Source organism: Dermacentor variabilis, chromosome 8 (genome assembly GCF_050947875.1).
Source record: "Dermacentor variabilis isolate Ectoservices chromosome 8, ASM5094787v1, whole genome shotgun sequence".
Taxonomy (NCBI): Eukaryota; Metazoa; Arthropoda; class Arachnida; order Ixodida; family Ixodidae; genus Dermacentor; species Dermacentor variabilis.
This window is the reverse complement of record NC_134575.1, coordinates 145,765,216-145,780,375: the sequence shown is the minus strand read 5'-3', so window position 1 is coordinate 145,780,375 and position 15,160 is coordinate 145,765,216. Positions and strand designations below refer to the sequence as shown.

Below are 15,160 nucleotides of genomic sequence, written 5' to 3'. Positions count from 1 at the left end.
CACTGGCGTAGAAACACATGGTGGGCATGCTGCGAAAACTGCAGCACTTGTCCTCACTACAATCCTAATACGGCACATTTCCGCTAAGGTTGGGCGAATATCTTAGTTGCATTACAAGCGTTGGCATATGAATAAGGTATACTTCTACCATATCAATGTAAACGTAGCTACTGTCGTGGCCGCTCATGATTTGATGCGTGCCCTCGAGTGCAGATGAGAAGAATCGAAAGGCGCCTCTATTTTTTTTTTTGTTGCCACAACCATTGTAAGGTCAACAAATAATAAAGCCAAGGCAAGTTTTGATGTAGATTCTTTTTCTTGAAGTGCAGAAAGTGATGTAAGAAATGAAATGGGGCATCTTCATAAGAATCTGTTTGGTGCGTGCAATTCGCTCGGTTTGAAGAGTCATTTGCGTAGCATTCGACAGATGGAAGCACGATCATCATCAGCTAGACCTGGCACATAACATATTGCTGCAGCAAGTTCAAGTTGCTGCGATCATTACATAAGTATGATCGTTATGCAAATAAATACGGTAAAAACTTTTAGGTGTGGTTGCTTTTCGCCACTTTCACTTTCCAATTTTTGTACAATTTTGGGTGATGCAAATGTTGTACAATACAAATTTATTGTACCATATCAAGTAATTCGTATCATTGAGAATCTACTACATTGAGTTTAACATCCAAAAGGTGGGGCGTTTTACCCAAAGGGAAAGCATTGAAAGAAATAGCAAGGTTTAGCATTGCAGTGAAGCTCCTCATTGTTCCAAGAATATGCAGGAGCAACATGGTACAAACGAGCATAGAAGGTAACTGCTGCCGTGCAATAGAAACAGCACCCTGGAAGCTACTAGGCATCTTACAAAGCTGGCGTCATAAGGAGTGCCACCACCAACGTGTTGCTGCCGTCACACCTCAATGGTGGCACAAGATGACGGAAGGAAAAATGTCAGCATTTATAACTTTAGGTGCTCAAACCACTGTATGCGTCACGGTGTGGTATGCACACAGCTGCACGGCAGAAACAATAGGGCTTGTGACATCACTCCCACCAGCAGTGGGTGGCAGAATCCCCTGCAATGCCGATTGAGTGGAGTGTGAGGGTGCGTCCACTTGGCTTCATCATTTTTGCAGCTCAACGCATCTCTAGAGACATTCTAACTCTCCAAATGCATGCTGCACACGCACTGTTGATGCTGTTACAGCATGGTGGCAACGGCGGTGCCAACAAGGCGAAAGCATCCCAAGTGTCTCTATGTAAAGTGCTATGGCAATGAAACAACAGTTGAGCTGGGAGATTCTCAGTTGAAGGCTTCGAATTCGTTTTGGCCTCTTAACGTGCACTTGAATTTTGGTACGAAAGAGTTTTTTGCATTCTGCAAACAACACAATCACCACGGCAGGGAATCGAACCTGCCCCCTTATGCTCAGCAGCAGGACACTAAGCCACAATGGAGGATTACCTAACTTTCCAATGCACACAGATAACACAGTAACTGCGGCTCATGTGCGACTTAACGGTTGACATGGCCCAACATAGGAGCTAACAATCAAGACCCAATAGGCCTCAAAGTGTTCTCTCACCGTCAGAGTCTATCTCGACAACCCGGATTGGTACTGGCTCGGCTCGCAAAAGAAAGTAGGAGATAGAACTGCTCCGGAGGTATATGGAGAAGGGGCCTTCGATTCGGATCGGCTTGTCTGTTGGATGTTCATCAATCAGCGCCTGCTGCTGCGGCGACTGGCCACTCACAATCCACGTGTCGTCCACCGCACCTGGCACCTCTTCTCTTGCCTGCAGAGGCAGCAACAAAACACTTCTTTCAACAATATTACAAATATGGACCGCTGTTGTAGCTGATCTCTTTTAATGACTAATTAAGGTTGCTTGTTTTCATTTTGTTTCGAGTACATGCTCTATAATATTATAGCTGCCCTTGTTTGTTTTGTACCAATGCTAAATCAGCATATGTACGTACTTGAGGTAACGTGTTACCATTCTTTATTTTGATATTGCCATTCTTAAACATAGCAGGCCATAGCATAACATAAACATAACATAACATAGGCCATAGCACACAGAAGTAGCTGTTGTCTTCATAGTTACCTTTGTTTCTTGCTATTGTGAACACACGTCTGTATTACTCCTACTTGTTTGCAACCCTTTAAGATTTTGTTTACATAGATTTACCAAAATTTTCTAGATGGGCCTTCAGACACTCTCAGGTGGCCCAAGTCTGCTTTTTAGCGGTAGGATTCCCAAAGCAGTTTGGAGGAATACAATTGATTTATTGATTGATTGATTGATTGATTGATTGATTGATTGACATTTTTGTGTACTCAAAAAGCAAAGCTCAAGTTAAATAAAGCCTAATGCTGGATCAGAGATTAAATGTGAGATTGCTGCCTTTCCAGTGCAGCTGCTGTACCATTTGGGCTAACCAGAATGCAAGCATGGCAACGTGATGCCAAATTAACTCAAAAGAAGAACTGCAAGCTTTATAACATAATTTAATTAAATAATTTGTGCAAGGCAATGGAGCGGGAAGGATTTTTTTTTTTTTTCAGAAGCACAGTTTGCTTCCTCAAGAACACCACTGCAGGTCCTTTGGGTGCGTGCGCACTCGGTCACAGTCAGCAAACTTTTCCTTGCACGAAACTTTTTTCATCTTGCAGATTTTTAACAACTCATTTGAAGAATGGAGCACTTTGGCATACCCAAGTTTGTATGTCTATTTTCTTGAGTGGTTTGCTGCATGTGCTTCCATCACGACAAAGACTTTCCCTTTTCAAGCTAGTTGCAAGGTTACACCACTTTCCATGCTTCATGACATCCATGTAAAGTTTAGAGTACCAAACAAAGCCATAGTGTGAATTTGCTTCTAGTGGATTCTTCCTAGACTACAGCATTTTCTACTTTCATTTGTTCAAGTGTGTAAGTGCTTGCTTAACATTTACACTCAAGCTGTTAAGAGGAAGCTTTAGCTCAGGGTGAACTCCGATGCCACCTATTCAAATACATGTAAAATGCAGAAATGATTTCATGAAAGACACTGCTGGACCGATTTGAATGAAGCTTGTTGCTTTTTAGCGATAAAGCTTAATTCCAGTGACTTCAGGAAGCAGAATTTTGATATAGGGCTCCCCCAGAAGCTCTTAAATAAATTCTCAAAAATTCAAAAGATTAAAAAAAACTGAAGCATGCAGTTTACAAATCTGTAAATATGCAAAAAAAAAAAACAGCTACAGTATTCTGTAAACTGAACCCAATAGCGCATCTAAAGCAGACGAATCTGATATGTTAATTTACAGCTTATGATCTGATATGTTAATTTACAGCTTATGTGAAATCGTTGCAATATTTAAGAGGGTTTTCTAGAAGTCCTACTCACAAATTAATGGTATATTTTGGAGTTGTACATATAAATTTTGTCTGCTTTATATGTATAATTAGGTGCAGTTTAAAGAATTTCGCTATAGCTTTTAATTGTGAACTTACAAAGGTTGCAGTCATGATAATTGAGCTTTCGTTTTTCTTTTCATTTTGCAATCTTCAAAAATGTCTTGTAAGGAAAATTTACAGCTTAAATAAAGAATTTCCTTCCTACAGTCAATAAATTTTAACTTTCTTTTTTGAATACAAGCATCATAAAATCACTGCAGTGGTTGCCAAGAAAAGCGACTCTGCCGTACCCATGTTACATTTAGATAGGAGCTCCCAAGCTTGGAGCTAACTCCAATGCTGCCTATTCAAATACACACAAAATGCAGTAACAGTTTTATGAGACAATCTGTGGACTTATTTGAAGAGAACTAGTATGTGCGAGAGGAACTTAAATCCTGGTGACCATAGTATGCATAATTTTGATTCACAACTTTGCATTTTAAGAAAAATTTCCAAAATATGTGTAAAAAAATATAATAAAAGCAGAAAGTTTACAAATCCACAAGTCTGCACCAAAAATAGACATCGCAGCTCTGCGAACTGTATCTGTAAAAGCATTGGAAAAGGACAAAGTGGGCAAATTCTAGAAGTGGACAAATTTGACATACAAGTTTACAGCTTCAACAATATTGTTACAATGTTTCTAATGGTACTGCAAAAGTCCGACTTACAAATTAGTGGTATACTTAAGAGAGATGTCTAATACATAAATTTTGCCAGCTTTAGATGTATTATTAGATGCAGTTTACATAACTGTGATATCATTTTTCATTGATGAGTTCAGAGCAGCAAACATGATAGTTTCACTCTTCGTTATAAAAATTTTAAATTTCCAACAATCTTTATTAAAAATTGGCAACCTTAATAAAAAAATCTGCTTCCTGCAGTCCCTAGATTGCAGCATATCCATTGTGGAATGGCAAGTGTCAACTGTGAGCAGTGGCATGCATTGATCACATAACTTATCTATTGAAATGTACTAGCCTGGCATTGATCATGCCAACTGCATTGAATGGGCAAGTTCTGTACACCCAATGGAACTATCTCATCTTATGTAGCTTTCAATTAAAATTAATTTAAATTCTGGAGTTTTAGGTTACAAAACCACTATGTCATTATGAGGCACACCGTAGTGAGGGACTCCGGATTAATTTTGACCACCTGGGATTTTTTAACATGCATCTAAATCTAAGCACTCGAGTGTTTCTGAATTTTGCTGCCATCGTAATGAGGTTGTTGTGACTGGGATCAAACTCGCACCCAAGAGCTCAGCAGAGCTTCACTATAGCCACTAAGCTAAAGTGGCAGGTGGTATGCAGCTTTAACTGGTTCAACATTGAACATAAATTTCTGGCATGTGTTAAAACAATGCAGTGTATGTGAAGAAGTTATGGTAACTTCTTGGACACTGGACATGAGTATTCTACTGACTCGTGTAAGGGCCACACTTTTTTTTTCACAATTTTGGCCAGGTGCAGCTCTCACATGGGACCGAGCCTGTTGGCCAAAATGGTGCCGGCGCAGCCAGTGACTGCTACACACCGTGGGTCTCTGGAGGTACCATTGCATCAGAGGTCAACGTGCAGCTTTCGACATCTAGCAGGGGCACATGGAAGTATGCAGCATGAAAAAATTCGTCAATGCACACGCATGGCTTTGCGGCACTGAACGAGATTCTTTCGTCAATGGAACTAAAACAAAAAATTTGGGGCTGCCATGTTGGGACTGTGGCCCTCACACAAATCTATACGGTATGACATGCTTTGCCATATTCAATCCTATTCTCTCTTATTCAGAGTCTATAGATCCTGTCCAACCCCTTGCACCTGCAAAAGTTAGCCATTTCCAGAGAGCACAACAAACCTTTGCAAATAATGATGGGCTATGCAACAGCAAGGGTCTTTACATGATCAGTTGATTGACTAAATTTTGAAAGTGGCATATTTATTATACCCTTTGCTCACTCACATATGACGCAAGTATACATACACACATTTATACATGCAATCAAACACCTTTGTATCTAAGTGCTTGGGACCTGCACTATCCTTTCTCATAAAGGTCATTTTGCTGTAAACGTCATGCACTATACCCATACCGCTTAATATAGGGCATGCGAGCACATTCGGCAAAAGAAAACTTTTATTTAGCACAAACTCAAGGAAATACTTTGTGAATTAAGTCAATAATTTTTTTCTGCACACTTGATGCGGTGGAATGTGCCGCTGCAGCTGACGCTATGGCATCTAGGTTCGCAACATGCTCAGCAGCGAAATCTGGGAGTAAAGCAAATTACAGCTGCAGAGCATCGAACACTGATGTTGCCTGCCTCGTCAAAATTCTTCGTGAGCCTGCAGGCTCTTTCATCACTGCTGCCTTCATCGATCTTCGCTTTCATCCCATCCTTCCAGCTCATCCCAAGCAGGTCTTCATGTCAGTTCCAGGTAGGGATAAGGGGGAGGGGAGAGTGTATATAGATACTGCGCCTTCCAGACCCTCTCAAAATTATCTTTGTTGCGGTGTCGACATGCACATTCTATGTGTGCCGCTGCTCTCTTCCGGTTATGGAGGGTAGTGGCGATGCCATAGTGTGCGTTCACAGTGAACCAAGAAATCAGCTCTCGTGGATGCCTATATTCCTTTGTTGTACAGGCAATTTCATTGCAGTGGTCTTTACTGCAGAGGTTCTCAAAATACACATGAATAGTAAGAATTCAGCAAGGACATACGAAGTCCTTTGTTATACAGGTCATTTTGTTGTAGAGGCATTCATCCTAGAGGTGTTTGACTGTAAATCATACGTGCTTAGATATGTACATACACACAAACGAGCAGCCCACATTAAAAAAAAAATCTGACCCTTCATAAATTTTTACTTCCAAAATATGTTTACTCCTGTACCCAAATTTTGAAGTTCTTGAAACTGGTGACCACTTGTAAAAAGTGAAAAGCAAAGATTTTCGTTTTATGAGGTCAGCAAACGAGAGATGATGGGCTCACGTTGTGGACGGTCACGTTGGTCTGGATGTCAACACACATGCGCTTGATGGCCAGCCGGGCCAGCTCATAGGGATCCCGAGGCACTGGGTTGGGCAGCGGGTAGGGACTCATGTGCTTGAACTTGGGCATCCAGTACATCATGCGTGCAAGCTTCTTGAACACCTCGCTGTAGAAGCCAAACGTGTCCAGCACCATCTGCCGCAGTTCCCGGTCTGGTATGACACCTGCAACAACCAAACTTCCACCGTTAGACAGGAACACCAAGCTACACAAGACGTGTGTACCAAGCGTCTCACAAATACGAGCACCAGGCATGCATGACCTTTCCAGCTAAACTGCAGACTGATTTCCGGTCTAATTCAGCGCAAGGGTAGCATTTTGTAGTGGGCTCAGCTTAAAGCATGACACCAAATTCTCAGAATTATGCAATGCATGTTAAACTGTATGTGCCCCACAACAAGCTAGCTAAATTTGAGTGCATTCAGTGCGATATAAAATTTGTATCTGAATTCTTCTTATAGTACACTTGAAACATATCACAGTCTGGTAGCACTAATGGGGGATGAAACGATGTGTGCTCTGCGGCATCAATTTCTGCGATGCAGGCATGGTGTAGTTTTGACATGTGCGTGTTGCCATTCAGCCTGAGGCGCCCTCGCACAGTAATGGACATGCCCTCTTGACACAGCATGCACATGGTTTCGCAACGTTTTGGAGCAGACAACACAGCAGCAGTCTTACACTTCCTTATGTAACATAAACCATGGCGAAATTAATTCTGGGGTTTTAATTGCCCAAACTATAGTATAATTACAAGACATGCTAAAGTGGAAAACTTGGGGTTCATTTTGTCCAACTGGGGTTTCTTAATGCTTACCTAACCCTAAGCGCAAGAGCATTTTTGTACTTTGCCCCCATCGCAATGCAGCCACTGTAGCCAGGATTGAACCCATGACATAAAGTTCAGCAGCACAATTCCATAGCCACTAAGCTACCGCAGCACAGGCATGTACCCAAAGGGGGGTTCGAGGGGGCCCGGGCCCCCCTGAAATTAAGCGGTATACCCGGCCCCTCCACCCACGCCATCACTCCTCACACATATTCCTAAAGCGCCACTAAATCAATCTACTCGGCAGTCAACATTTTGCTGCCTTTTACAGTGAAAGCAGTATATAGTTACATGGTAGTCACATTAAAGATCAGAGTAGCAATACTGTGAAAGACAAAACTAGCTTTTATTGGGCAAACCTGTGCCTACAAAAACAGGCTACACTTAAAGCACAACGATAGCGGTGAACACAGTCGGCGATCGGTGAAAATCTGATCAACGGGTCAAGCGCGTCAGCTTTTACACACCAATCGTCGAATGTTCCAGACTAATCACTGAGGCCCGCGTGTCTTCCACAAAGTTCTACATTATTCGTGTCGCGCACACATGCAATCAGATTACACAAGGTTCGGTCACAGACAGTGAATGGAACCATCGATAACATTCCAGAAACTTCTGACACATGCAAAGATGTCCTGTGCTGTGCGATAACATTTGTTAGGCAGTGAAATGTGTCGCCCAATGAAGACGTGTACACTGTCAAGGCTACTCAACAATAGACCATATTCACCCTATCAATCAGGTGATAGAGAAATGTGCGGAATATAACCAACCCTTATATATAGCTTTCATTGATTACGAGAAAGCGTTCGATTCTGTCAAAACCTCAGCAGTCATGGAGGCATTACGAAATCAGGGTGTAGACGAGCCATATGTAAAAATACTGAAAGATATCTATAGCGGCTCCACAGCCACCGTAGTCCTCCATAAGGAAAGCAACAAAGTCCCAATAAAGAAAGGCGTCAGGCAGGGAGATACGATCTCTCCAATGCTATTCACAGCGTGTTTACAGGAGGTATTCAGAGACCTGGATTGGGAAGAACTGGGGTTAAGAGTTAATGGAGAATGCCTTAGTAACTTGCGATTCGCTGATGATATTGCCTTGCTTAGTAACTCAGGGGACCAATTGCAATGCATGATCACTGACCTGGAGAGGCAAAGCAGAAGAGTGCGTCTAAAAATTAATCTGCATAAAACTAAAGTAATGTTTAACAGTCTCGGAAGAGAACAGAAATTTACATTAGGTAGCGAGGCACTGGAAGTGGTAAGGGAATACATCTACTTAGGGCAGGTAGTGACCGCGGATCCAGATCATGAGACGGAAATAATCAGAAGAATAAAAATGGGCTGGGGTGCGTTTGGCAGGCATTCTCAGATCATGAACAGCAGGTTGCCATTATCCCTCAAGAGAGAAGCGTATAATAACTGTGTCTTACCAGTACTCACCTACGGGGCAGAAACCTGGAGGCTTACGAAAAGGGTTCTACTTAAATTCAGGATGACACAATGAGCTATGGAAAGAAGAATGATGGGTGTAACATTAAAAGATAAGAAAAGAGCAGATTGGGTGAGGGAACAAACACAAGTTAATGACATTTTAGTTGAAATAAAGAAAAAGAAATGGGCATGGGCAGGACATGTAATGAGGAGGGAAGATAATCGATGGCCATTAAGGGTTACGGACTGGATTCCAAGGGAAGGGAAGCGTAGCAGGGGGCGGCAGAAAGTTAGGTGGGCGGATGAGATTAAGAAGTTTGCAGGGACGACATGGCCACAATTAGTACATGACCGGGGTAGTTGGAGAAGTATGGGAGAGGCCTTTGCCCTGCAGTGGGCGTAACCAGGCTGATGATGATGACACGTGTCAATACCCCCCCCCCTTAAAGAAGCGTCGACCCGATGCTGCAAACAAACGAAAGTAATAAAGAAAAGCACTCGTAGCAACGAAAAAAAAAATAAGGAAGTTCATCAGCAACCGTAAATGGGTTTAAGACGCACAACGTGGACCACTTCAGATCATGCGCGGCGCCACTGTCAATGCGAAATGCCGTCTGGCATGACCTCATACTCCAGTGCGCCAATACATCGGATGACCTTGTAGGGTCCGAAATAGCGTCGCAGTAGTTTCTCACTGAGTCATCGGGGTCCATACCCAAACACGGTCGCCAGGCTGGTACTCGCCGAAGTGTCGTCGGAGGTTGTAGTGTCGGCTGTCAGTCCTCTGCTGGCTCTTGATTCGCAGGCGGGCGAGCTGTCGAGCTTTTTCGGCCCGCTGGAGATAGGTAGCGATGTCAAGATTCTCCTCGTCAGTGATGTGTGGCAGCATGGCGTCGAGCGTCATCGTTGAGTTCCTGCAGTAAACCAGCTTGAACGGCGTGATCTGTGCTGTTTCTTGCACTGCCATGTCGTAAGTGAATGTTACGTACGGCAGGATGGCATCCCAGGTCTTGTGTTCGACGTCAACGTACACTGCTAGCATGTCAGCGAGGGTTTTATTCAGACGCTCCGTAAGACCATTTGTCTGTGGGTGGTAGGCGGTTGTCTTCCTGTGCCTTGTCTGACTGTACTGAAGAATGGCTTCGGTGAGCTCTGCTGTAAAGGCCGTTCCTCTGTCGGTGATGAGGACTTCTGGGGCGCCATGTCGCAGCAGAATGCTTTCAACTATAAATTTTTCCACTTCGGCTGCACTACCTTTTGGCAGAACTTTAGTTTCAGCGAAGCGGGTGAGGTAGTCCGTCACCACGACGATACACTTATTTCCGGATGTTGACGTCGGAAACGGTCCCAACAAGTCCATCCCGATCTGCTGAAAAGGTCGGCAAGGAGGCTTGATCGGCTGTAGTAATCCGGCTGGCCTTGAGGGTGGTGTCTTGCTTCGCTGACAGTCTCGGCATGTCTTGACGTAATGGGCGACGTCGGTGGTTAGGTGCGGCCAGTAATACTTTTCTTGTATCCTCAATAGCGTCCGGGAGAGGCCGAGGTGCCTGGCGGTCGGATCGTCATGTAGGGCATGCAGTACTTCTGGACGCAGCGCCGACGGAACAACAAGAAGGTAGTTGGCGCAGACAACAGGAGATGCCCACGGGCTTTTCGACGGCTGGATGATGTCATCGCGGAGTGTTTTGTCGACTTGTTGCCTAATAGCTTCACATTCTCGCATCGAAACTCGGTAAGGGCTCTGGCGGAGTGGTTGAGCGCACTCTTCGGTTATTATGCGATGCTTTGCAACTGGTGTTTGTCGAATCCTCGATGACGTCGAAAAGCAGTCCTTGTATCATCAGAGAAGACTTCTGAGCTGTTGCTGCTTGCTCATGGGGAGACTTGGATTTACGTCGAAGTCTGGTTTAGGAACTATGGTCGTCGGGGAAGATGCAGCATAACTGGAGAGAACAAACGTATTACTGGTTTCCAGAATTTCCTTGATGTACGCGATCGTAGTGCCCTTGTTGATGTGTTTGAACTCCTGGCTGAAATTTGTCAGCAACACTTTAGTTTTTCCTTCGTGCAGTCGAGCGATCCCTCTTGCGACGCAAATTTCACGGTCTAGCAGTAGACGTTGGTCACCCTTGATGATGCCTTCTACGTGGGCAGGTGTTTTGGTGCCAACGGAAATGAAAATGCTGGAGCGAGGCGGGATGCTGACTTGACTTTCGAGCACGCTTAAGGCATGGTGACTATGAGAGCTCTCCGGCGGTATTGCTCAACCTTCTGACAGCGTTATCGATTTCGATTTCAGGTCGATGATTGCGCTGTGTTGGTTCAGGAAGTCCATGCCAAAAATGACGTCTCGTGAACACTGTTGGAAGATAACGAAGGTGGCAGGGTAAGTCCGGTCATGAACGGTAATTCTTGCCATGCAGATTCCAGTCAGCGTAATGAGGTGTCCTCCAGCGATCCAAATTTGAGGGCCTTCCCACGTAGTCTTAACTTTCTTCAACTGGGCGGCGATGTGTCCACTTATGATGGAGTAATTAGCCCCTGTGTCGATTAAGGCGGTGACAGCTTGGCCGTCGAGAAGCACGTCGAGGTCGGTGGTTCGGTAAGGTGGGGGCACATGTCAATACCCCCCGTATTGACATGTGCACTTGTCTTCATCGGGTGACACTGCCAAGCAAATGTTGTCGCACAGCGCAGGACGCGCTTGCATGATTCGTCTGGAATGTTCCAGACTAATCGCTGGGACCCACGCGCCTTTCACAAAGTTCTACATTATTCGCGTCGAGCACACATGCAATCAGATTACACAAGGTTCGGTCACAGACAGTGGATGGAACCATCGATAACATTCCAGAAGCTTCCGACACATGAAAGCGCGTCCTGCGCTGTGCTATAACATTTGTTAGGCAGTGAAACGTGTCGCCCGACGAAGATAAGTACATGTGTCAATATGACTAACTTCCGTAGTTGTTGCGGTGTTCGTCACCAGAAAAATCATCATGTGGGCCAATCCTGGTGAAAGTGCACAAAAGGTCCAAGCTCAATGGCACATACTCCTGTGGGCTCGGAAACATATAACGCGCCCTTCGAGATCTCCAGGATGGGCCCACGTATGGGGAGTGCTTAACACCTGCTTCACCTCCAGCACGGGTGGGGCCGGTATTGCACTACCTTCGGGATCAACCCAAGTATGGGGAGTGCTTAAAGCCTGCTTCACCTCCACCGGGAGGTCAGCCCAGTGTTGCAATATATCTTCGAGATCAGCCTACGTATGGGAAATACTTAATGCCTGCTTTGCCGTGGGTCGACCCGGCATTTCACTACCGTCAGGATCGGCCCACGTATGGGGAGTGCTTAACGCCTGCTTCACCTTTGCTACGGGTCGGCCTGGTGTTGCGCAATCTATAGGCCGGCCCGCGGTGGAGGTGAAACACTTTGCTTTTCGTTTGAGAGCTTTGACTGTCATCAGTTTTCGCTGCCATTCTATCTTCGCAGAGTGGAATGGTTGACAATCTTCTCACTCCTTTTGAATGGCGGTATTTACCGACATCTCCTGGGGTGTGAAAACCAGTTTTTTCATCGATTCGGTGCCTGCGCGATTAAGTCAAGATGAGTTCAGTTGTCACCATCTATACAGGTTGAGGCATCTCTCCTTTATGCCTACCTCACTTTCTGTCACCATCTATTGCAGTAGGCCGGGCGAAGTTTATTGCTTTAGTTATATTATTTAATTTATAATGCCCAACACAATTTTTATATCACCATCTATTCAGCAATCACACGCATTGCTGCTGCTTCGTTAGTTCGACCTTCTTTGCTTATATTGATCCAGTGGCAGGAAAGGGATTCATCTCGTAGTCAGCTGATCTGTATGCTCGCGGAACGAGTTGTGGCCGTAGAAAACGCCAGTTGCATTAAAAATTTTCTTTTGCTTCATTATTTCCTCAAGTGACGGCTCGCCACTACCGTGGCAGATCCTCGGAGCCATATAGCCGCGATATGGGTTAGATAAGGTGTAAAATAATGAGAGATTGCGTCCATCATCAGACCCTGCAATAACTGTTAAACCCATAAGAAATATGACTGTCACCCGTTAACTCGTCTGGCTTTTCCCTAATTGTACAGCACTTTTCGTGCAAAATTAGCAACTGGAAACAAGAGTCGCGAGGAGTTGAGAAATTAAGCAATCTACTAAAGGAGAGAGCCAAGGCAACTGCCAAACAGGAAGGAAAAGAGAAAATTAACAAATTTAACAGTTGTTTGTGAAAAATATTTATGGACCAACATCTTTTGATTTAAAAAGGAAGTAGAGAAAATGCCGCCGGAAGTGGAGAATAATTCCATGTGTTTTGAATGACGCTTCTACAGTTATCAGTCGAGCTTCCCGACGTGGCCACTTCTATGCTGTGCTAATCTGGGTGTTTTTGTAACCTTCCGCGGTGGGCGCAGTACATCTAGAACCACTGCAGCCTGTGCATTACACGGTTGTGTACGGGACTGGTGACTATGCATCGTTATGCAACTTCCCAAATAACAACACGAGTCGGTTTTGGCGCCTAAATTGGTAGAACAGTAAAGGATGGATCCAAAAGAACCTGCGATTGTTCCGCAAATACATATTTCTCTATAATTGGTCCAGAGCTAATTAAAAAAAATGCTATTAGGAATCTTTAGTTTATACTTCTGCTTATTTACTTGTTCTTGGCAGTGTTCTTCTGCGCATCCTTCATGCGCGAGTCCATTTCATGTGGTTTTTTGTTTGCCAAGTAAAGGAGAGAACGCCCCCTCATTTGCATAGAAAAGTTACCTTAGGTTGCCCCCCCCCCCCCCCCACCCCCGAAAAAACATCCTGGGTACGTGCCTGCCGCAGCAGATGCCACACCAAAATGGCAGTCGCTGTCGATGGGAAGGGCTTAGAGGCAGCAATTTCTAATTGCATTTCCACCTTTTATACCTCATTTGCAAGCATTACTTGCCTTGATTGCCTGCTTGCCTACTTGATTCATAATACAGCTGAAGTGAACCTCAGGCATGGCAACACCAATAGGAAAATATGGGTTTTCGAACAGTGCTCCATCTGTCGCTACTATGGTGAAAGATGCAAGGAAAGTAGTCATTGTGCTCAAAACAGCCAATATGTTCCTCTGAAAGGCTCTATCATAGCAACACTTCAAGAATAAGCCAGCTCCTTTAATTAACAGCCATTGTCATCCTTTACCAAATTCGATAGACATATACATGCTGACGTTTACTCCATGTCATCTGCTACACCCACTATCTTGGTTGCTCTAATTTCACGTCATGCCAGCATCACGGACATAAAAAAAGCTTTAACTTTACCCAACCTTTCAGTGTGTCATAAGTGTTCTTGCCTCTGCCTTTTTCGCAGAGTATACCACTATAATCCAGTTTTGAAAGCCACTCTTTTCTTTTGCAAAACATAGATTTCATTTAGTCCAAGCCATAGTTCCAATGCTAAAATACCAGCCTGCCACACGAACCTGTTCGTCCACTATTGTAGCCCTACGGCATGCATCGACTGGAACCACCTTCTTGCCTCCATTGCTCACATCCTAGATTGCACCTACTGCGAGGCTGCCGTGTACTGTGACTTTGTTGCGTTTTTCAGCAAACATTGAGCATTTCATTTAGACAACTCCTTCCTGTAATGCCTTCGGGCCTTGAGAATACTTGAAATAAATAAATAAATTGTGCACAAAATGTTCCCCGTAGAAGAACTTTCTCAAATGGTAGAGTTAATTTCCTCTCCGTTTATCCTCTGGTAGCTTCAACACTAGTTAAGGAGGGAAGGTGTTTAACGTCTGAAGTCGGCGCCCTTCAATGATTCGAGTACACAGTGGCAGTGCGAAGGAAGAGCCGTTGTCTGATAAAGTGACGCTTTATTCAAACGCCGAGGCGTCTGTCCGAGTCCAAGCCCGAAACTTTGCTCTCTACACACAACCAAACATAATTTTTTATGCCCTCAGTTGTACAAAGGAGTTGCAAACCAGCTAATCAGACATGCGAGTTCACATCATTGTAACCAAAAGTACAACCACCTTCACGCCGCACACAGCATTGGTGGAAACAGTGGCATACTTTACAACACTCCATGGGATAGGATTGCTCAAAGACCTGTGTCATCTCCCTCTGCCCTACGTTAGACTCTGAGTATCAGCCCTTGATGTCCTCCTCTTTTCTCCTGCAAACGGCCCCCACGCAAGCACAAAGAGCAATCACAAAGAGAACCGCACACGCAAGCAAAAAGAGTACCGCACAAAGAGCAATGGAATGAAGAATGATAGGCGTAACATTAAGAGACAGCAAGAGAGCTGTGTGGATCAGAGAGCAAATGGGCATAGCCAATATTCTAATCGATACTTGCTA

The 15,160-nt window shown here is 44.4% G+C and overlaps 1 protein-coding gene across 1 annotated transcript in view; it reads right to left on the bottom strand.

The window, feature by feature from the left end:
• ECSIT (evolutionarily conserved signaling intermediate in Toll pathway, mitochondrial) overlaps nucleotides 1-15,160 on the bottom strand; it is a 42,042-nt gene that overhangs the window by 20,621 nt on the left and 6,261 nt on the right. The window contains exons 2-3 of the mRNA XM_075703035.1: nucleotides 6,448-6,671; nucleotides 1,587-1,797 (exon numbers count right to left, since the gene is read on the bottom strand). Coding sequence (XP_075559150.1) covers nucleotides 1,587-1,797; nucleotides 6,448-6,671 — 435 coding nt within the window. The remainder of the gene's footprint in view (nucleotides 1-1,586; nucleotides 1,798-6,447; nucleotides 6,672-15,160) is intronic.